The 22923-nt window shown below is 38.1% G+C and overlaps 2 protein-coding genes across 2 annotated transcripts in view; one reads left to right on the top strand and one right to left on the bottom strand.

Annotated features, from left to right (window-relative positions):
• Positions 1 to 22322, bottom strand: part of LOC149034775 (neuroglobin-like) — a 55471-nt gene extending 33149 nt beyond the window's left edge. The window contains exon 1 of the mRNA XM_089194906.1: positions 22114 to 22322. Within this exon, the coding sequence (XP_089051032.1) occupies positions 22114 to 22322 (209 nt within the window). The remainder of the gene's footprint in view (positions 1 to 22113) is intronic.
• Positions 1624 to 22923, top strand: part of LOC149034771 (uncharacterized) — a 90220-nt gene continuing 68920 nt past the window's right edge. The window contains exon 1 of the mRNA XM_089194463.1: positions 1624 to 2008. The gene's annotated coding sequence lies outside the window, so the exon portion shown is untranslated. The remainder of the gene's footprint in view (positions 2009 to 22923) is intronic.

Raw genomic sequence — 22923 nt, 5'->3', positions numbered from 1 at the left:
GTAAAGGACTTTAACCTGGAACCTAGTGCCTTAATCATCGGGCACACAAGATCAACGCTGTTATTTCTGTGAGTCGTGACGTTTGTTTTCCTAAAGCAATTCACACGCAACACACGCCCTCTAGTATCAGGCTTCAGGAGTTTTGTGTTTCATTTCATGTCATTTTTCACCTCAAGCGAAAGCCAGATATTTTGTATTGTATTGTTTTGTTTTTCTTCCCACCTACCCTCCCACCCTCGGTGATTTTACGTGATGTCATAGGGTGGCAGAGAGGTTTACTCAGCACATCATTGGCTGTTGTTTACTTTTCGTTCGTATTCTTAATAAACTTCTCTCTGTGCCGAAAAGCGAATTGTGTTTTATTTGTGTCAGGGAGCGTAGTTGGGGAATAAGTTTCTTTTGGGAAAGGCTTTTCAACGACGATAGGAACATCCTTTGCAACCGCATTACTTTGGAAGGAAAGAAAAATCACAGGGTACCCACTCTCGTCCTAGGAGCTACTCGTTTTCTCTCGTTTCGAACATGAGGAATGCTTGTGGATTGTGTTTCTAGGACTTACCTCATAAGTTAAGCGTTTAGGGTAACAAGGAAACATGTAAAAATACTGAGAAAAAATGTCAAAATAATAAAAGTAATTACATAAAGTATAGCTAATTAAATCGTATGAAAGTGAGAGAATACTGTTATGTGAAGCGCTCGAGAAGTATGTCAGTAATGTTAAGGTATATGTATACGAGGTATGCTGAGTTTTTGGGAGATTTCTACTCCAAGCGCAGTCTATTAAGAATATTTTGGTTGCTTTTGGCCTCGCACCAGCTGCAGGCATTGTAATTAACAACGTATGAATAAATGGGTTTAGTTTCTAAGGAAACTGTGGTGCTGCGTCGGTGAGGGGTACAACAAGATAATTTGGTTTTATAATCCAACTGCACAAGGTAGAGTTCAAATAACGCGAATATATGTATATACCACAAGTGTACAGTTGGTTATTTTGGTTCTGTAAAAAAAACCTGTTTAACCGGTCGGCTACGCATGCTGCGCTTCTCTATCCACTTTGCTTTTCCCGCCTTATGAGAAATGAGCAGAAAGACTTGGCGGAAAAAAAGCAGTTGGATCATAAATAACCTAGTAGACTATTCATTGGTGTGTAGTATTGCCTAGTATTTTCACTCCTTGTTTGAATTCGACGAGCCTGTAGGGGAAGTCAAAATACGGCACAACTCATAAAAATGCTCAGGTATGTCACCGCCAGATAAAGAAAATCCGAAAAAATCACCTTGAATCTTATTTCGCAAGATGATCATCTCACAGCTGGAGCTTGGGCTGCCTGTGGTGTGAGTTCAGATAAGTTAAGTTTTTTTTTTCTGTCAAGGCGAAGTAACGCGATATTTTCGTCCGTCTGAAAGTCATGCTCTTTTTTTGTTACATGCCTAACAACTCACATCCCATCACGTACCATTAAAACAGCGTCCGAAGTCCGTTAGAAAATACCCAATCATTGCACTACATGAACATTAGTCAATTTTTTACGTGCTTGAATTGTATTCCACCAACCAAATTCACATTTACGCGCGCCCGGGTATTATTCACTATTCATGACTCATTTCCTCGGGAAAGTTAACAATGTATCATCAACTTTTGGTTTTCCTGAGAATGTCACGCAATGGTAAAAACATCAGTATGGTCGTGAAACAAAAAGTGAGTCATTTGCATCCTGTCGCGGTCGAGTGAACATCTTTGGTGGCAGCGAGAAATTTCTAACGCTTGCCATCCCCAGCTCGAAGCGTTGCTTCTAAGTTATCACGAGCTAAATTTCAGAGGAGTAAAATCAAAATATTCCTACGTCGTGAGATCACTAGGAAAAGAGTACCCTCTCGACACCGTTCGTGTTATAAGTCACCTTCTGAAGAACTCATCAAAATATCTTCGGTCTTGCAAAATTTTACAAATTTAACAGGTTCTTAAGGACGAATTCAACGCTGCATCGCTGACGAAACGTCGTTTTAAGGTAAGCTCTGAAATAATTAATTAGACTAAGTGGATTTTTGTCTCACCCACTCGCAGTGTTCCATCAGTAACATTGCCAGTTTGTATTAACAAAGAAAAACTTATTACATTGTAAAATATAGACAATCCGGTATGAGGCGTGGGGTCCTGGTTTCATATAGGTCTTTCAGCAAAGTGAGCCGGCAACAACACACTAGACCATATGATCGCAGACAAGAGCAAGTTATGAAAATGTTATCGATCTAAAGTGCTGTGTCCCTGCTTAGTCTATTTTCTTAGAAGTATATTAAGTGAGAACTGAGAAAACTGAGTGTTACGAGATAATCTGAAGCCTTTTTCCTTTTTATTTTGATTATAAACTACCGTCTACGTGTTACATCCTTTTCGCATTATAGAAATTGAAAGAGGAAGCAGTTGTCACAAACACATGTTTCAAGGGGAGATGTAAAACGCTCCTTGCTTATTAAATGATACAAAACTTGGCAGGTATTTTCAGTCAGAGAAAAATTTAAGGCGACAAATCAAAATACGAATTCTCTAACACATCATTTGACTTCTTTTGAAAAATGTAGGTTAAATTAAGAACACAGCGTAACTGAATATTTATCAGCACACCTGTAGAAAATGAAAAAAAGCTGAAATCCAGCTCGCACATAGATTTTGGAATAATCGATCGTCTTCTTTGCCCTTTTTTTGTCCTACATAAATTAACGAGTGAACCACATGCTCCTCGTTCTTTTTCGTCATAACTCGAGTCGGAAATTTATAACGAAAATTTGAAATGAGATTGCCTAATTGCATTTGCTTGTTCCACATAAAATCATGAGTGCACTACGTGCTACCCGTTCGTGATTTTCATTGAAGGCATTCTGGGTGGCGAATATTTATCTGTTAGTTTAGTTTGAAATGGCAGAAGGAAATAGTCCAATATGAAAGAAAGAAAACATTAGTATTAATCCGAGTCATTACGTTAGTGCCATACCTCCTGACTGTGGTGTACTCAAAGTTCTACGGAGCATGCCCGAAGGTGTTAGGTTTCAAAAACAACATGGCGCGATCGGTAAGAAGTAAAGATCGTGTAGATTATTATTGCTTCTAAAGACAACAGGAAATATAAACCCGGGGTAAAATTGTATCAAGTGGAAAGACTTGTCAGCAAGCGGAAATCGTCGAACAAAGTTTCGCATATTATCATGATAATTGTGCAGAGTTGCAAACAATGGACAGCTGATTTTATGACAAGCGTATTTGCGTGTACACTATAATAAATCACATTTGAATTACCTACCATAAAATACCTTGCCAAATTTCCAAAGTGGCTACCAAAACAACGAAAACAAATTGTCGATGCGGCGAGCCTTTTCTGTATTTTTCGCCTTGTTGTGACATCCCTGGTGAAAATCTTTGAAGGATCTTTAAAGTTCCTACAAGATCTTTATGAGAACCTTTAAAGATCTTCAAAATTCTTCTTAAGATCTTCAAGGATCTTTCATTTCCTTGCTAAGATCTTCAAGGATCTTTCATTTTCTTGCTAAGATCTTCAAGGATCTTTCATTTTCTTGCCAGGATCTTCAAGGATCTTCAAAGTTCTTGCTAATTTTGCCAAATTAGACTTCGCTCCATTACGTGTCATTTCCTTGTAAACAATTTGCATTTAATCACGCATTCTAACCGCAATATCCAACCCCACTGGAAAAAATTTACACTAAATGCTACTGATAGTGAACTTTTAACGGAATTATCCCACGTTTTAACTTTTTCTACGAATAAACTCGGCTTTTAACTACCTTGGACTTAATCAAATCGCGTTTTTATTCCTTGTAAACAACCTGCATTTTATAAGGTATTTCACACAAAGTGGGCAAAGTCCAGATAGGCAACAACCAATCAAGGAGCCCTCTCTCAAATATTATCCTTTTCTCTCGTGAAATGTATCTTCATTTGGTCGAGATCGCAATATATCCTTGGTTAGAGTCTATTGGAGATACAACAGAGTTTCAGTTTGCTTTTCGCAGTAAAATTACATGGAATTATATTTTTCTGGCATCTAACCGCAGACGAATAATTTTGATTTTCTCTCTGTTAGAGGAACGGCAGTAAGCGTGGTCTCTTTCGCAACTATTATTTGGTCTCATCACGCTACGCGCTCTCTCTCCGTCGGGGAATAGATGGCGTTGTGTGACGAGACCAAACAACTGCTGCGAAGGAGAAAACAGTAAGCGTGGCACCAATCCATTTTATTTTTGCTCAGAAGTATTTCGACAGGGGAGAAAATAGACCACAAGATACCTGTGTGAGTTCAGATAAATTACGTTTTTTCTCTCTTTCTCTTAAGGTGAGGTAATGCAATATTTTCGATTTTTTATAAAGTTATGCTCTTTTTCTGTTACAAAAATGAAAACATTAGGTACACAAAGTGTCCCATCTTATCCCACCCAGTCAAAAAAAATAATTCTTGCATGCTACGCATGCCTATGTTTTTACTTGGAAGCCAGAAAATTCACAATACACTAGATTAGTGTGAGTGACATTGGTGCATGACCATTACCTTGCTTTCTTGAGCTGTACTGGGAAATATTGCCACTGTGACATTTCTATACTGCCGTAACCTTGGGCCAATATTCCCTGGTAAAGACTCGTGCTCGAATGGTTAGTAAGAAGTGAGTACTGGGTTTCGGAAAAATGATCTACACTGTACATGTATCTCAGGCTATTTTGAGTTCCAGAACAATTGATTTCCACGTTACTATACATGCCTTGAGTTTTTTTGTAAGTGAAGACAGCCAGCAAGGATTCTATGATATTTGAAAAACAACCAGTCTTGATTATCAGGATAATTAAAGTTAGCATCAAAGAAAAATCAATTCTGTGCACAAAACGATGTAAACATGAAATAATTTAAAAAACAATTAGTTTAATACACATATACTGGTAAACTACAAACATCAGCACCTGTACCAAATTGAAATCCATATCAACATACATCAGTAAGCATTAGTGTATGTATTTCACTGTTTTTCCTGTCATAAGTGTCCAGTTGAACTAACTACCAGCTACACAAATATGGATGTCGGTTCAACTGGAGGAATTGAATAAAAAACTTACGTATTTTGTAAGTTTTGACCAGTAATCCCTATTTAAAAATCAGATAAGAGAATTTTACTTTGGTTTTGTAAAAGTTGTTTCTTATGAGAAAGGATTCACCATAAACTCTCTCCTCTTGTGGAGACATGGTGGCCTTATGATTAGTGAGGTGGAGTCAGGGTCAAGAGAGCTGCATTTGTAACCTGGCCAGGTTATGTGTTTTGTTTTTGTGCAAAATAATTTACTCTCACAGTACCCCTCTCCACCCAGGAGTATAAATGGGTACCAGAAATTAGTCGGGGGGGGGGGGGGGTAACCATGGGGTATACTGTTATCATATCCAGGGAAGAGTAGTAATACCTAATCGCTTCATGTGAGAAATCCCGGATTATAAACTCAGGGCCTGGATGGACCACTCTTAAATACAGACTTTACCTAACTACCTATCACAGCCTCTGGTTTAATAATTTCAATTGCTGCTGTTACAAATTATATGAACTTGCAACATGCAGATGATTATTTTTTCCCAATTTATCTCAGACAATTAGGACTGTCTTTTGTAAATCTTGAAATTTTCAAAAATCCAGACAGAGGCAGAGTTTCAAAAAAATTCTCAAAAATCCAGACAGAGGCGGAGTTTTCTATACTAATGTCTGAGCACTTTGTGAGCTTCCCGCCATCTGGTGGGACGCGTAATTAAGCACACAGTGGTAAAGGGCCCTTCCGCAGTATTACTTGAAATTCGCTCGGTAATGTAAAAAAAACAACAACAACAACGCGAGTAATACATATATATCCAAATTCTTTCATCAGAGGAAAAGTTGTAGGACCTGATAGCATCTTAGGGACGGACCATTAGATTTTTGATGCGGGGGGGGGGGGGGGTATTGGGGTGTTGGGCAATAACCCCGAATAAATCGAGCACGGGCTTAATGGAAGAAAACAAATCGTGCAATCGTGCAAAGACCCCCCCCCCCCCAACCCCGCATCAACAATCTAATGGTCCGTCAATAAGGTACTTTTTACATTATGCCAAAATGGGTTTCATTCCGGAATGAAATGAATTTCATGCCAAGTTGACATGCAAGATAATTTAGATTATAAAAACAAGTAGTAAAAACAAGTATTTACGTCCCTTTTCTATGCTTCCCTCGCTCCTACAGAGGATTCATACAGATATGAGTGTCGTGCCGCGTTTACATTATACAGGTACAAAAGGTCGTCCAGAATAAATGTTTCTTTCTGGAATGAAAACCTCAGTTAACTCATTCAGAAATGACTCGTTTCGAATAATTTTACTCTGGTATCATGTGGCAACCGAGATAAACTCACTCTTGAACAAAACTCATTCCGATATTATGTAAAAGGCCCCTAGGAGTTTTTATTCCCAGAGCATCATGCTATGCTTTGCTGCCAGAACACTATAAATTTCAATAGCGTTGAAGCAACAACCCGCTTTGAACTGTTACGCTGCCACTGAAACAACGATTAGTGACCACAAAAGTAACATATTGTAATATTGTCAATTCAACATGAACAAAAATCTTCATACAGGGTAAATATTCATTTGTGTTGGTATCAATTATTGCGTGACTAGCTTCTGATATAGCTGGGATAGGGGAAAACACAACGTAAAACCTGGGCTCCCGGCAAGAAGTAATACTCAAGCGTAATATAATGACCGAAACAGCTTATTGGTCTTATAAAATCATAAATAAACTAGGTAAGAGTGTTAAGTTAGATTTTTTTTCAAATTGTAGCGATTTATGCCTCCATATGCCAATAAAAGGTGGCGACAAATAGACACACCTTGTATATTTCATAGTCGCTAGCAAATAAATTTTGCCGGACTTTGAGTTCGTCTCACGATAGAACAACACAATTACACAAGAAAAATTTTACAGTAAACTTATAACCATCCTTTTTTATTTGAAAAGCTAGAAGCTCAGTAGATTCTGTCTTATTGGTCATTGTTAAAACTGTCTTTGTTTTGATGCTACTTTTCGACATAGAAAAAGTATGTCGGACAAAAATATTCACCAAAATATAAATATTTTTTTGCCAGCCTCAATAATGTCAGGGGATTAAGTTTAGATGATAAAACAAAGGATTGTGTCAACAGAAATACCGGAGGTCAAGTAAATTCGTTACATGAGGTCACACAACTCTGGTAATATTCAGAGTGAAAATTTGCATATTTGAGCTGTCGAACGAAAAAAAGTTATTTCTCAAAAACTAAAATATATTTTCACAAAAAACCTACACCACAATTATCGGGACATATTGGGCTAAAAAATATGAAAGTAGGAGAGAAAACGAATTTGGGCGACTTGCCGCTGTTTGTCTGATGCATGTTGACATTAGCTCTTAGCTGGCTTCTGGTTTTGTGTCTATGTATCCCTCCCATTCTCAGAAGGGAAAGAATATTTATATTGCTACTGGGTAATATGTTGATTAAGTTGATCATGTTTAAAACCATTTTCAATCACCTTTTTTTCAGGCCAGGATGACTTAAAAGAACAACTTTTTAAGAAGCATCAGTCCTCTTACAGTTGCTATGGCTACAGGAAGAAGTTCAATTAAAGTTCCATGTGAAAATGAAGACTTACCTGACAAAGAAAATGCACCAGATTTTGATGAGGACACTTTACGAGGTGAGCTAGGTTCAACTTTGGCTTCAGTTATTGTTAGAACAATTTTTATTCGATCAGTTTCAAGAATGCAAGCAGATATGGAAAAGGATACATACACTGTATGACCACTTTAAAGGATATTTGGCCAGTCATGACTCTCTTCTATGATTACAATAATATTATGCTTTTCATTGAGAAGATCTATGACACAGAAACTTTTGCTATTTTCTTTTCTAACAGTTCAAAGCAATAACACAAAGTTATAATAAGTTAAGACTTTATTTGATCATCATATAACATCCATTGTAAGTTTGCATCATAGGTACCATCATCATCATCACCATCATCTTTCTATTTTAATGAAACATAATCACTTTGAAACCTTCAACATTCCCTCCTTTCTCCTCGAGCAACTCACAGGCATTTGATCTTCATCCAAGCCAAAGAGGGTGGGGGGGGGGGGGGAGGGGGCTTATCCCTGCCTGCCTGGCGTTAGGGAATTTGAATAAAAATTCACATCTAATTTCCAGTAGAGTACAAGTGTTAATTATTATTGAATATGGAGGTGTTTAAGGCAGATAGTGCACTTTCACTAACAAATGCCTCAGAAGAAATAAGGCTTCAAGGTCTAGATTTTAAAGCTTGGTCAATTAGTTTTTAAAGCTTGATCAACTAGTTGAAAGTGAAATTGCTAATTATTTCGCCTTTTACATAAAATTGTGTGGGGCAATTGAAAATTTTATTTATTTTTCCCAGGGAATAGGAATTTTAGGAAGCCTGTCTCCAAAATCCTCATCTCCAGGGATTTGTCTCAAGTTGAGTGATGCTTATAATTCTCATCATTATTCTTACCCATGTTGTCACCTACATTGTTAGCATCATCATAACTATTGAAAATCTACAGATTTGAAATCTCCAGATCTTGGCAGCTCTGACTATACACGAATAAATATTAACTACGACCACAGACTTTGACACCCATTTTTAAATTTTTTTTCGAATTATTTTATTTTTTCTTTGCGGCCACAGCTGATGTTTATAGGAATGAGGGTAATGAGGCCTTCAAGAAAGGAGATTTCATCAATGCTATTCATTTTTACACCAAAGGAATTAAAATGAACTGCAATGACAAAGAACTGAAGGCCAAACTGCACAACAACAGGGCTATTGCACATTCTAAACTTGGTAAGATGATGAGAGCTTTAATATGCATTTTTTTTTCTATTTTGAAGCTATTAAGTTGTCAGTAGTAGTTTTCTGAAAAAGGTGATGATTTTGAATGGATGCCCGGAAAAATTTACATCTTATCTTGGCCTCTCAAATATACAAAGAAGTAACCTCTTACCCCAGATATCAACGAGCATCACAAGTTTTTCCCAAAATTATAGTAATAGCAGTTGGTTTGCAACGTGTATGGTTAATCAGAGATATTTATTTCAATAACAGGAAATCACCAGGATTCACTAAGGGATGCAGAAGCAGCCATTGAGTTAAATCCAACTTTCCTTAAGGAAATTGTGAGAGGTTAGATATGTTAGCTGTGCTATAATAATAGTAATAAAAAAAGAACTCAACACTCTAAAGTTAAATGAAGTTAAATGGAGTTCAATCTTGTCTCAATTGACTTTAATTAAGAGGTCGAGACCACCCTGATGTACATTTGAATCCAGCTCTTGACTGCTACGCCATTACTTCCATTAATCATGATGAGAATATTATTTTGAACGGGATGAAGAACTCAATGCGGAATGCAAAGCAAAATTTCAGCATGAATATTTTAGTTCCTTAAGTTCAATGAGTCACAGGTGTCAGATATGTTAAGAGCGTGTCCACGAGAGCACCGGAGAGTCGTGCTATATGCCATCTCACCGATTTCAATGAAACTTTGCCAGTTTATAGGGTCTACCCCAAAACTCAAAAAGACAAACTGGTTTCTGTTTTGTTTTTTTCTGGGGGGAGATAGACAACCCCCCCTTTTTTTTTCTTAGTTTTCACCAAGAAAATCGCTTCAAATAGGTAAAATGTATGAAGGTCTTACTACGATGGTATTTAACCAATTACTTTGAGGATTTGCACACATATTTTTACATCCTTAGTTAATGTCTGCTGCGAGCATCAGTCAGTTTGATTGACGGCTTGTCAATCAACGGAGGCAAATATACGACTGTGTTTTTAGACTTTTCGATTCATCCAAATATTTGACAACTTTGAGGTCAAATATCTCCCGTTGCCAGAAAGCTACAAGACTAATCTTAATTACCCTTTATAACCCATCATTTCATCTCTGAAAACCATCAAAAAAATCTTTGGGCACTACCGTATTTTTGTCTTGGATGCCTTTTAAAATCTGCGACTGTGACAAGTTTCTCCTAACTACACCTGTCACGCAAGTCTTGCTCTCGGCGGTCACTTGACCAAATAAACCTACATTTTTTAGCTCTTTATACAAGATGGTTGTTAAAGAAAGGTAAAAAATGTGAAAAACTTTCGAGATTTGTTGTAGGAATGGAAAATTTCACGTTTAGAGAGATGCCGTAGACGAAAAATCAATGGGAAAATCGTAGCGTTTCTTTCTTCAGTCGTTTATTACTTTGAAGATTTGCTAAAATCAGCAGATATGGCTTTTGTAGGGCACAAAACATTCATTAGTCTATAATTTGATTGTTTAGCATCATCATTGCTCATTTTAGGAGATTTTAAAGTCACATGCTGCGTGTTGGTTGATATTACAACATGTTCCAGTGTACTACAACTTCGGCTTTTACAGACGAGAAATTCTGCGCTCTCGCTCGAGAGCAAATATCAATAGTTCTATCGGACTAAAAACTGTGCTTCTATCCCGAAAATAAAATTCAAATAGTGTTGTCGTTTTCACTTACCGCCATCGAACATTTCCATGCAGAACTCCGCTAAGCTAACATCTGTTGTGTGACCCGAAGACTCTCCGTAGGAATTATTCAAGCGCGTTGTTCATGCTGTCTGCTAGATAACAATTTCAGAATAATCTGCAGATCTCTATGATTATTTGCCTGCTTCGATCGTAAAATATCTGCATATTTTTTTCAAGCATTCTATTACTACATATAAATCCACATCTCTAGATCGAGTGTTGCCGGGTTTAATTGCGTGACTTGTAAAATTTTTAAATAAGAATGAGCCAGCAGTAATTAGACGAGTAGGCTTCCTGCAAATCTCCCTTGATGAAATCCCAAGACATAGCTAGTTGTTTTCGCGAGCAAAGACAATAAATGTGAAAGAAAAGTGAGATGCAAATGTCTTTTTTTTTAAAGCTTAATAGCAGCTGTACCCTCTCCTGCAGTCTTTGTCTAAATTTTGCAAGGTCCCTCCTTATCTTCTGCCTTGTTCGGTCAGTTTCGAATTCTGAAGCTAGATCATTGGCATCGGCCTCTCCGTCCTCATTCATATTTACAGAGGGGGACCTCATCAATAAACCAATTTTTGTTACGGCAGATAACCGGCTGAAGTATCGAGCAATTTGCTGCTGTATCAACCGGTCAGTCTTAGACAACATTTATGACTGGTGTCGTCTCTTAAACTCTCTCGATATTTGGGAAATCACATTAGAGGCGGTTGCCTTACTAGTTTCCTCCCTTGTCCAGCACACGTCTAGGAGATAATTCTCTGCTTTCTGAGAAAAGGAGGCTGTTTTTTGTGTTTTCCAAAGAGCCCATCAAAAGTCCTCTTGGCTAGTTAAGGATTGTTCGTCAGAATTTTTACCTGAGGTCCGACCTTGAACGTAGCCATCCCCTATAGAATGGCAAGCCGGTCTTAGTCCATTTCCTCTTGATCTTATCCTAGGCGGAATTTTTTTGTCGGCTTCACTGTGTTTGTCTTTGTCAAGGTACATTTGGATGGCAGCCAATGACTGAAACGTCCTGATACATCCTTCTTTTAGCAAGAATATCTCGCTTTCTTGTTCCGTCTATGACGGATTGGGTATAGTTCTCGCGATGACCTACGTTCAGAAATCTGTGCACGTTGCTGATAACCACCCGCTTCTAGGATTAGTTTGCTGAAGGTTTCTAATATGATGAGCCTAGTGAGACCCTGAGGTGCTTCAAACCGTGCCAGTTGGTCTGCGCTATAAACTTGTCGCAGTTCTTAAGTCAGAGGGAGGATCGCCCACCTCTATCTATGTGAGCTCCTCTACAGTACCTGCGTATCCCTAGCAATCATATGATATAAAGTTCATCTCAGTCACAAATAACCAGTTAGGAAAACTGATGTTCAGATAAGCGCTATTCTTGCCCTTCTTCCTTATTCATTGCCGACTCTAAGATAGCAGCTACAGTAAGCGTTCTATTTAGGTTTACAGTCACCTTGCCGCTATCAGGAAGACTCGCCACCAGCTTTGATTTCTTCTGCCATCTGCCGATTCATCTCTCTCACACTTTATGTCTCCGATTTTTATGAGGAGGATACTGGCATTTACGAACCCGAAGGTCTGAATCTCACACCAAGTGGTGCACGATATTTGAGGTACATCGTGAAATCGCGGCCTTCGTAATCTCCAAATAAGCCAATACGCGCTAGAATAAGCTCCATCTCGGACGAAACGCATGTTTGGGATACACCGACGTCTCTCAAATGTTTTTTTTAAGCTGTATACCCACGAAGTTAGAGGTATGAGCTGTTGCCGTCCCTGTCCCACGCGAGAAAAATAATATTTGGTTCTACAGTTAGTTGCAAAGGAACAAGACAACTGCACCATCTTGACTTTATCAATTCGAGTGTTAGATTGAATTGAGGGCTTTTTAGACACTCGATTTCTTATATGGCATCACTATGAAGACGTAATAGAACTGATACACCTACACTACATAGGATTAAAATGTCTGTTGCGCTGTTGCGAGAAGGAGGAAAATATTACTGGAAGTGTAAACTCTTTTTAAAAAGAGTTTCAGAGACGTTTCAGAGATGTCTATCTTTGATCGGCTGTCACAAAAAAATGACCCCCACTTAAATTTACTAGGAAAAATGAACTTACCAACTCCTTGTTGAAAAAATTGGAATTCATTTGACCGATACGCCGGTTGTTTCAATTTTGCTTTTTCCTCGGGCTGCTATAAAACAGTTCATAAATTGACTAATGAATAAAATGTTTTGAAATACCGTTCGGAATTTGCCTTTTTTTCTGCGTGCAAATCAAGGGTAGACAAAGTTTTTAAAACATTTGACTAGAATTTCATGGAGTTCACCTCGATAATTTTCGTCGGCCAGAGTCAAGACGCGCCAAGGTAAGGGACATCGCCCTCCAGTAAAATAATTTTCCAAAGAATAAACGTGGCAAGCGTGAGGAAATGCACATTTTGGTACTTACGGTATCAAACCATCGATTATGACAGGGTGAGCTTAGTTTTTCTGTCGAGGTCGACGTGACTTCACATTAAAAGCGTTTTTGACGGGACAAACTAGTGAGCATCACTGCACGAACTGAGAAAGTAAAAACTTGTATTTATCTCCCACGCTTTTCGTCTGACAATAGTAGACTTCATCAAGGATTTTTATCAAGTAGGGTAAATAAGCTTCCTCACATACAGATAGTAAATATGTCGTCTCTTTCCTATTGAAGCCAATGGATAGAATTCGCCAGGTGCGCCTACGGTGTTATACATGCGTGACATTTTCCGGACGTTACATGTACGAGTACGTGATCCGTTTGAGGGTCACAGATTTAGTGTAAATATTTCACCCCTCAACATCACGCAATGTCTCTAGTTTATAGAGGTCTTAGAACGTTTCATTATATGGAGTTGCCTTCTGCGGGTAGAAGGCTACAAGCGAATTTCTCAGGCGTAATTGCCTTTGATTTCTTAATTGATGTTAACGCAAACCTAGTTTTTGGGAGTCACGAGACAAAAAAAACTTATGAGGACGTAGTTTCATGTTCTAATGGAAATAGATAGCAAATAAAAACACATTTTCTTAAGAAATAAAGTCAAAAATGACGGGGGTTCTCCGAAACAAATAGTGATAGAAAAGGATTTCAGTTCTGGTCAATATTGACTTTTCACGGCCTACTTCCAAATCTGAGGGAACGCACTGAGGGAATAAAAAAACATAAATGTGTGATAATGCAAGCAAGAGAATGAAAATCTAAATGAAGAAAAAGGAGAAAACATAGGAACCCGTGTTGCAGCGTGCAGATATCTTTCGAGCCAGACCTACACACCTAAGCCCGACACCACCCAGAGAAACTCGAAAGAGTCCTGTATATGAACTAGCTCGCACGTGCACGCAGGAAAGGCCATGACAATCAGCGAAAATAATAGCAAATGCAAATGATATTTGCAGTCAAAAAACAGAAAAATAAGATAACAGAAGGATTAAGAACTTTCTAGAAGTATCTTCTTGAAAAAAAAAGATGAACAATTTTTACTCCTCATCAAAAGTCACGCACTAACCCTACCAATACTATTTCTATACGTGGAATTTCTTGATTGTGGAAAGTGGAAAAAACATTTTCCAGTCTTATTTTCTGGAAACATGGCGTAGTTAATGAATTTATGGGGTTATTGATATTTCCTATCAAATAAGGGGGGCAGAGTTTCCCGTCATGCGCGGTATGGAAAAGCCGAAGTTGTTACACTCGGGAACTTGTACGTCAACAAGCAGGCGACATGTGACTTTAAAATCTCCTCTCCTGTTACAGTTTCCTTATTGTAAACTGTGCGATAATGATAATAGACGATCAAAGTATAGGCTAATGAATGTTTTGTTCTGTACAAGAGCCCTATGTCCCGATTTTAGCAAATCTTCAAAGTAATAAACGACTGAAGAAAGAAACGCAACGATTTTCCCATTGATTTTTCGTCAACATGCATCTCTCTAAACGTGAAATTTTCCATTCCTACAAAAAATCTCGAACGTTTTTAACATTTTTCACCTTTCTTGATCAATCATCTTGTATAAAGAACTAAAAAATGTAGGTTTATTTTGTCAAGTGACCGCCTAGAGCAAGAAGTGCGTGACAGGTGTAATTGAGAGAAACTTGTCACAATCGCAGATTTTAAAAGGTATCCAAGACAAAAATACAGTAGTGCCCAAAGATTTTTTTGATGATTTTCAGATTTCAGATTCCCCACGGAAAAAACCAAAACAGAAACCAGTCTGTTTTTTTTTAGTTTTGGGGTAGAGCCTTTAAACTGACAAAGTTTCATTGAAATCGGTGAGATGGCATGTAGCACGACCGCCTGGTGCTCTCGTGGACACGCTCTTAAGTCACTATCTAGCTGTTTTAGAAAGAAGGATCAGGACTTACCTAACTCCTAGTGTTTTTGTGGGAGTTGTTGATCCCAATTTAAGTGTTCTTAGAAGTTTCAGTTGTCTGTAAAGCTAAATAAATCTAACTGAAACCTAATAGGGCCTGTTTATTCTTTTCCGTTTAGTTTCTTTGTTTTGTTTTGTTTTGTCTTTTTTTTTTCTTCTAGTCTGTAATGACTTCAATGGTTTCAGGTTCTTTTCTCAGAATTGAGCTACAGTAATAGTATGCTTCTTTTGTGTTGTTGCCTACAGGAGCCGCTGCTTGTGTTGAATTGAAGAGATTTGAAGAAGCAATCAGTTGGTGTGATAAGGGACTAGTTGTATCCTTTGAAGGAATCGTTCATTTTTAACTGTGGGTATAAAAAAAGTTTCCATAATTTGATGTTTCAAGGGAGAAAATACAAAGAAGGGTATTTATTATGATGAGAACTTGTCAGCTCATATACTTTAAGTGTGTGTGATTAAAAATATAGGAGACGTTATTACCTCATGACTTATTAATGAAATTGTTAAAATGGACTATTACATATCAATATGATCAGAAACATAATCTTTTTTGTTTTTTCCACATTTTTTACCCTTAACATAAAAAAGATTGACAAAAACAATAGGATCTTGTTGTCATTAAGACTTCAGTCTGTCAGTGAAGTGGGAGATAAGTCCATGGAGGAAAAAGATCCTATTAGCCATGACCATGGTAGTGCAAGTTCAGGTGATGTCAAGAAAGTCATAGATCTCTATAATCGGGGAGAAGAAGCCATAGAGTACCTCAACCTATATCTTAAAAAAGCTAAAGAAGTAGGAGACAGGCATGGGGAGGGTGGTGCTTATGGCAATCTTGGCAATGCTTATCACCGTCTGGGTGATTTCAGAAAAGCCATAGAGTACCACAACCTACATCTTAAAATAGCTAAAGAAGTAGGAGACAAGCATGGGGAGAGTGGTGCTTATGGCAATCTTGGCAATGCTTATCACCGTCTGGGTGATTTCAAAAAAGCCATAGAGTACCACAACCTACATCTTAAAATAGCTAAAGAAGTAGGAGACAAGCATGGCGAGGGTGGTGCTTATGGCAATCTTGGCAATGCTTATCGCAGTCTGGGTGATTTCAAAAAAGCCATAGAGTACTACAACCTAGCTCTTAAATTAGCTAAAGAAGTAGGAGACAAATCCTTTGAGGCAATGGCCTACTCTTCACTAGGACGCGTTTTTGAGTTGCAAGGTGGACTGCCAAAAGCCGTTGAACATTATCAAGCTAGCATAAACTTATTCAATTCCTTGAAAGTACTTCTAAAATCTAAAGATGAGTGGAAAGTTAATTTTCGAAATCAGCATCAAATGGCGTATACGGGTTTGTGGAGAGTTCTCGTAGAACAAGGTAATATAGATGAAGCCTTATTTGTTGCTGAGAAAGGACGAGCTCAAGCTCTGACCGACCTCATGGAATCCATTTTTTGCGGTGGAACAAGTCACCACAAGGGAGAAGATGAAGATTTCACAGTTTTAAAAAACGTTCCATCAAACACTGTCTTTCAGGCAGTGGACAGAGCTAACGTCAATCTTTGGGTTGTGTCCGAAGGAAAACAAGTTCGGTTAAGACAAAGCAAACTCAAAAGTTTTGTTTCAGAGAATAGTGAATCTAGCCAGTCCTTTGAGTCGTTCATGCTCGGTGTCTATACACAACTTGGGGTTCATTCTAATGTGAGATGCGAGAATCGATCTTTAGATGCTTTGAGGGAGGGCCCTTCAAAAGTGGATGAGAAAACCAAAGAAGCCAACCCTCAACCTCACATCCAACAAGACGGATACTTGAGCACTTTGTATGATATCGTTATGAAGCCGGTGGCTGACTTGATTGAAGGGGATGAGCTACTCATTATTCCTGATGGACCCCTGTGGATCGCTCCTTACGCTGCATTGAAGGATAGTAATTCTAAATACCTGTGTGAATCGTTCACAATCCGAGTCGCTCCATCGTTAGCAAGTCTTAGACTCATTGCCGATTGCCCAGATGATTATCACAAAAGCAGTGGTGCGTTACTTGTAGGAGATCCGTGGGTATCCGAGGTTACTAACAGCGAGGGAGAGAAAGTCCTCGAGCAGCTTGCGGGTGCTAAAGAAGAAGTAGAAATGATCGGAAAAATTCTGAATATCACGCCAATCACTGGCAGACAGGCCACCAAACGTGAGGTGTTGAAAAGACTCAGTTCCGTTTCCTTAGTTCACTTTAATTTGCGGCACACGGATGTGCGGAAACTGGCGAAATTGCTCTTACACCTGACCAAGACCGAATATCTACTGTGCCTACGGAGAAGGATTACATTTTAACAATTGGAGATGTGTTGAATGCTCAACTTCGGGCAAAATGTGTTGTGCTTAGTTGCTGCCACAGCGGCCAGGGCGAGATCAAGGCTGAAGGTGTGGTTGGCATTGCTCGCGCTTTTATGGGGGCTGGTGCTCGGTCTGTTGTGGTGTCCCTGTGGGCGATTGATGACGAGGCTACTCTTGAGTTCATGAAATACTTTTATCAACAACTTGCAGGAGGTAAACCAGCAAGCGAGTCACTGAACCTTGCCATGAAAAGCCTCAGAGAATCAGACAAGTTCTGCGACATCAAACACTGGGCGCCCTTTTTGCTGATTGGAGATGACGTCACTCTTGACTTCATGGCAAGGGAAAGGGAAAATTTGAATATGAAATCACAAAAATGAAAACTTTTTATTTCATCTCAAAATGAATGACGCAGGAACTTGGAAGGTTTAAATGCTTCTCTATTTTGGCGCTTTTTGGCTATTTTTCATGACTTTTGACTTTTTTGTTAAATGGAATTTGAGATGTGTGACTTTACTTTGATGAAGAAATAAAACAGACTATTTCAGTATATTTTGTTCAATGGAATTGCTATTTTTTTACCTTTACAAATTTAGATGCTTGCGAAGAGAACAAGATGCAACAAGGCTTCTGTTGCTAATGCCTGAAGTTGTTGAAGGCGACTACGAGATTTTCGTTTCGCCAAAATGACACTCAGATCTATTCCTTTATTGTAATCAGTTGTGTGTAAAATAATTTAAAGGTTTTTTTCTTGTACACAACCAGGAGCTTGTCCACCGGGTTTTAATTACGTTCATACTCTAAGCTTTTGATAAGCAAAGAAACAGTTTGTCATTTGCAAAAGGTGGCGAAATTTTAATTTAATAAATGTGATTTGCAAAAATTCGCAGCCATATGTGAATTGATCTTAATGGTTTTTCTACGTCATAAATTACTTTGTTGCAATTTGCAATTATCTTTACAAAAAAATTGATTATCATTTTCAACTTTTTTACAATTCATTTTAATGCAATCTAATTCCATCAGTGCCAAGATTGCCATTCTAAGCTTAATTTGAAGAAGTAATCATCAGAGATGATGTTGTTGAATTTACTGACCATATGTTAGAGACATTAGACCTACTCTCAGGGGTGTAGCCAGCCTCTAGTCCCGTGGGCCCGGCCAACAATTGTTTTCCGCCCACTTGACTTTTCTAATATGACTCTTACAAATGTTGAAACAAAAAATGAAATTTCCCAGGAAAAAGGCCTACAACAAGTCAAAGAGCTGACTACAACGGCCTGCTTTCAATCAAACGAGTTTGATCAATTTTAGTCCGTTTTATCAAACACTCATCGGTTTGTTTTAAAGAACCACGACAGACAAATTGTCCATGTAATCTAAACAAGGAAATAGCGAAGCAGAGTTTACTTTAACTGAAGTTTCCATAGCTGTGACTTTTAATGTATGTGACATGGAATTTGTTGTTTCTTGTAGGAAAATGTTTACGCTAATAAATTAGGGAAACAGTTGAAGTAAGCCATGTAGTCCTCAATGGGAATTATTCTGGTGAAAATGTTTATGAATAAATGTAAATGTAGTCCGCAGTAAAAAGGTTGACGGCTTCAGGATAAAACTTGCATTTTTTTGAAAATTTCCAGTTCAAATTTTTTTCATGGCTTTAAATTTACCTTAGTATAATTTGAAGATGTCGGATGATATCTTTCTTAGATTTAAGAATTTATACTTAGGTATTACGAGCACGCTTTGTGATTAGAACCCGTTATGTGGTCAAAAGTTTAAGGTATAATGTATCACGGCTGTTTTAAAAGAAATTTTTGTAAAATCAATCTTAATTTTTGGCAGGTTTTCATAACTACCATTGGTATATGCTGGTATAAAATGTAATAGTTAACCTCGCGCACGGTTGAATATGATGTAACGTAGGATTTTAACAACAAGCTGGGACAGTTTTAACTAAATATGCTTTTTATAATGTCAGTGTATTTCGTGTGAATTGTTTTGATGCTATTTGTATTTAAAGTTGAAGCTATTTGTCCATTTACCTTAGTTTTTATTCATTAACTCATTAACTCCCAAGTTCTGAAGAAAAATTCTCCCAACTGATATGAATGTGTTTCTTTGTCGCTTCATTCTGGGAATTCGATGAAACATAACGTTTCTAGTGAAAAATAATCGTCCAGTTTAGATTTTCTCTAATTCTTATTGACACCATGTTTGTCGGTGCATTGATTTTGTGAGGAGAATTTAAGTTATGATCAGTCTTGGGAATAAATGGGTTTATTTTAGTGTCTCTGTTTAGCGCGTACTTTACTTAATGCCGTGAAGAATTTAATGCAGTTTGTATTGTACTTTTTTTTACTTTTTTGTGTAAGAGAAATAGAGAGTGTATAAAATACAAAAACTGCGTTTGTTTTCATTGTCTGTCTCCGTATTCTAAGGATTAGCGTGAGACGCAGGGAGAACAGATCCTACGAGGACTTCAATGCTTGTTTTGACCCGCGCGCGCCAAGTTGATAATTTTTGCAGCTGACAGTGTACTGACATTCCATGTTTCAAGCCCCCACCCACTTAACAAACGCTCGTCGACTCTTCGATTGTGTCTCTTTCTACCGTTCTCCATATTGTCACACGATTTTGAATGCCGACGCACGTGTTCATACTGTTACCTGTGTGCCCCCTTTTTACCTTTTTTACACCTTTTCACATTTGTGCATCTCTTTTTTCTCCTTCCTTTGGTTCCTTCCCTTTTTTCACCGTACTTTCCCTTTATTCCCATCTTCACGCGCACTTCTTTCATCGCCCTCAACTTTATTCTTCTACGCGCTTCATTAGACGCGACTATCTCCTTGTCTGTTTCAGTTTTCATTCGTCTCAATCCTCGCGCAACGTCAGGTCTCTTACAACTCATATGCCTCCTTACTCCCCCAGAGAAGTTGTTATTATGCTTATTTTGTTCACTTTAGGATGGTGTCCTCTTAGCATCATTTCTGGTAAAATCTCAGTTTTCCTTTCGAATCATTCCCAGTCCACAGGGGTCTCAATCTTAAGTCTCACTTGCCAGTGTTTGCTCTCCTCAGTCCTCTCATCACAGTAGCAGCTATAAAACGAAAGAGCTCCCTCCAAGTCTCTGCGACATAATCGATGCATTTTGTTGGAAACGAGTCCTTCAATGTCCAAATTAAGGCTTCTTTCTATCATCTGATTGGGAATGGATCAAACTCTCGCCCAGGGTCCACCTACATCGCGAGTCCAAGATGGCAGCAGGCCAATCCACAGACTTCTCCGAGTCGATAGCCGCCATCTTGGATGTAGACGCAGAGAGGACCTTGAAAAAGAGTTTTGACTAAACAATAATTAAGAAAGGTTAAGTTATTGTAATGCTTCCTAAGAGGTAGTCGATAACAGCCCGAGAGATTCATTATGAGCAAACACGTTCCGTCGGTTATTCGACTCCATGTCTCCTTACGTTGTAGAATAAACTCCTCGAATACGTACGTCTATATGCCCTTCTCCCCCTCCCTTAAATAGCAATATACATCCCTCTACTGCAACTTTTATCATAATACAGCACAATACAACATTATGCGCGTGAGTAGCACTGTAAATCCGTAAAATGCAGTAACCGTGCAGCGCATCACAACAATATGAACCCCTGAATAGAACTGAGCTTCCCTCCATTGAATTTTACATCACCATACAGCGCTCTATAAACTATTGCTCCACTTTGGCGCGAAAATAATTGAGGATATTTGTCCGCGGACATTATCTATTCCAAGATGCCAAAACTGTGAGCTTCGAGGGACAGACAATGTCCAAGGACAAGTATCCGAACATATTTTCGTGCAAAATAGAGGCTATTGTGATTTTTATCCTTCAACTATTTTGCAACGCTCGTGAAAAAATCTTTATGAACAGCTCACTGAATTGAATTAAAGTTTAAACGAAGGCTTATCGAGGTGGACGTAAGGTTTACAAATTGGGGAATATCGCTTGCGTGATATTCTCGGATATCACCCAGTATTAGCTGTGAGATATTTAGTTACTAGCTGCGTTTACACCAATTGCTCGCGGGCAAAAATATTTGATGGATCATAAAAAGCAACATGCACCCCTAGATAGCACTTTACTTCTCTCTTCCGCAATTTACATCACAATACAGCGCTATGAAAACCTTTGCGTCGTTTAAAGAAAATACAGCATTTTCCAGCGCAGTCATGACTCGTCTGACGTGAAGACACAGAGATGGCGAGTTGATTGAGGCTTTAAGTTTCAAACTCTTAAAGGCGGGAAATATTTTTAAAACAAAATCATTGACGAACATCACTATTAATTCTGATTAATGTAAATTTGATTTACGTTTACTTTAGATAATAAATTTTACTCCCATTTTGCCAATCATACAAAGAAATCAATACCTTTAACAAGACACAGCTACACAGTTGTAAATCTCCATCCTCATCCTCAGTAGAACTATGCTATCACAAAGGTGGAATAATCGCGGAAGAATAACCGCGCTTAAGACCTTCCTATATACCAAGGAATTCGTGCTACTGGATTCGACATTTTCCAGTAACCTACTTTCACATTTAACGTGACGTTCAGCTAAGATCAGCAAACTGTTTCTTTTTTTCTTCATTTTAAACGATTCCAATCCTAATAGTGGTATCATATTTGCATAAGAAAGCTAATGTCAACTTGAGACTCAGCATTAATTTTTTTTGATGAAATGAAACACAACAAACCAGAGATACCACGTACTTAAAACACTAACCGTTTAAACATTTTCTTCCTCATGACGTTCTTAACGGGCTCAACGAGCTGCCAAAATTCTCTTAAAATCCGTTTTCGTTCGTGTGATAGCTTGACTTCTATTTTGATTTGACAGTTCAGTTCGACAGTTTGACTGTTAAAACTTAAATGAAGATTTGTAGACTCCAGCTGAATAGATTTATGAATTTGCTTAACGGCGAATGAACGCATTGAAATCAAAATTGATTTTCTTTAAGCTCAGCTCACTGAACTAAAAGTCTGCTGTCAGATGATTAACGTGGACGCTATTTTAGTCCCTTAAATTTCTCATTTCTCAATGCGTCAGCAACTGAAATTATATTCATGAAACAGGGACGCATTTTGTGACACAAATCTTGGCAATGACTGGTGTAAGCCGCAAAGGTACAACGGACGATTACTGGTCATTCTGATTTTTCGGTCATTGCTAACGTAGTACTTGTGGTCATAAGCATCATCCTGAGCAGACCCTTGCAAAAGTTTCACCAAAACTGCAGAGACCTGGAGATTTTCGCTTAAACACACAACACTGGAGTAATATCAAGGTAAGAAAAAAAATTGTTTTTTGATTTTAATGAAGCCTTTTGAATTTTCTGAAACACACTTGCCAGTGTAATGACAGCTGAATGTTCCTAATAAAGACGAAATAACCTTGGCTTTGCTCTCTAAAATAATGACTAAATATTTAGAAAGCAATCATATGATTTGAGTGATCAGTTCTGTAATGTTTAACCTGAAACGACATTTAAAAAATTGAAAACCATTTCTAGCTTCCGCACAGAACTCATGTTGT

This window comes from Pocillopora damicornis, chromosome 14 (genome assembly GCF_964200805.1).
Source record: "Pocillopora damicornis chromosome 14, jaPocDami1.2, whole genome shotgun sequence".
NCBI classification, from domain to species: domain Eukaryota; kingdom Metazoa; phylum Cnidaria; class Anthozoa; order Scleractinia; family Pocilloporidae; genus Pocillopora; species Pocillopora damicornis.
The sequence above is the reverse complement of the archived record's forward strand: the minus strand, read 5'-3'. Positions and strand labels throughout refer to the sequence as shown.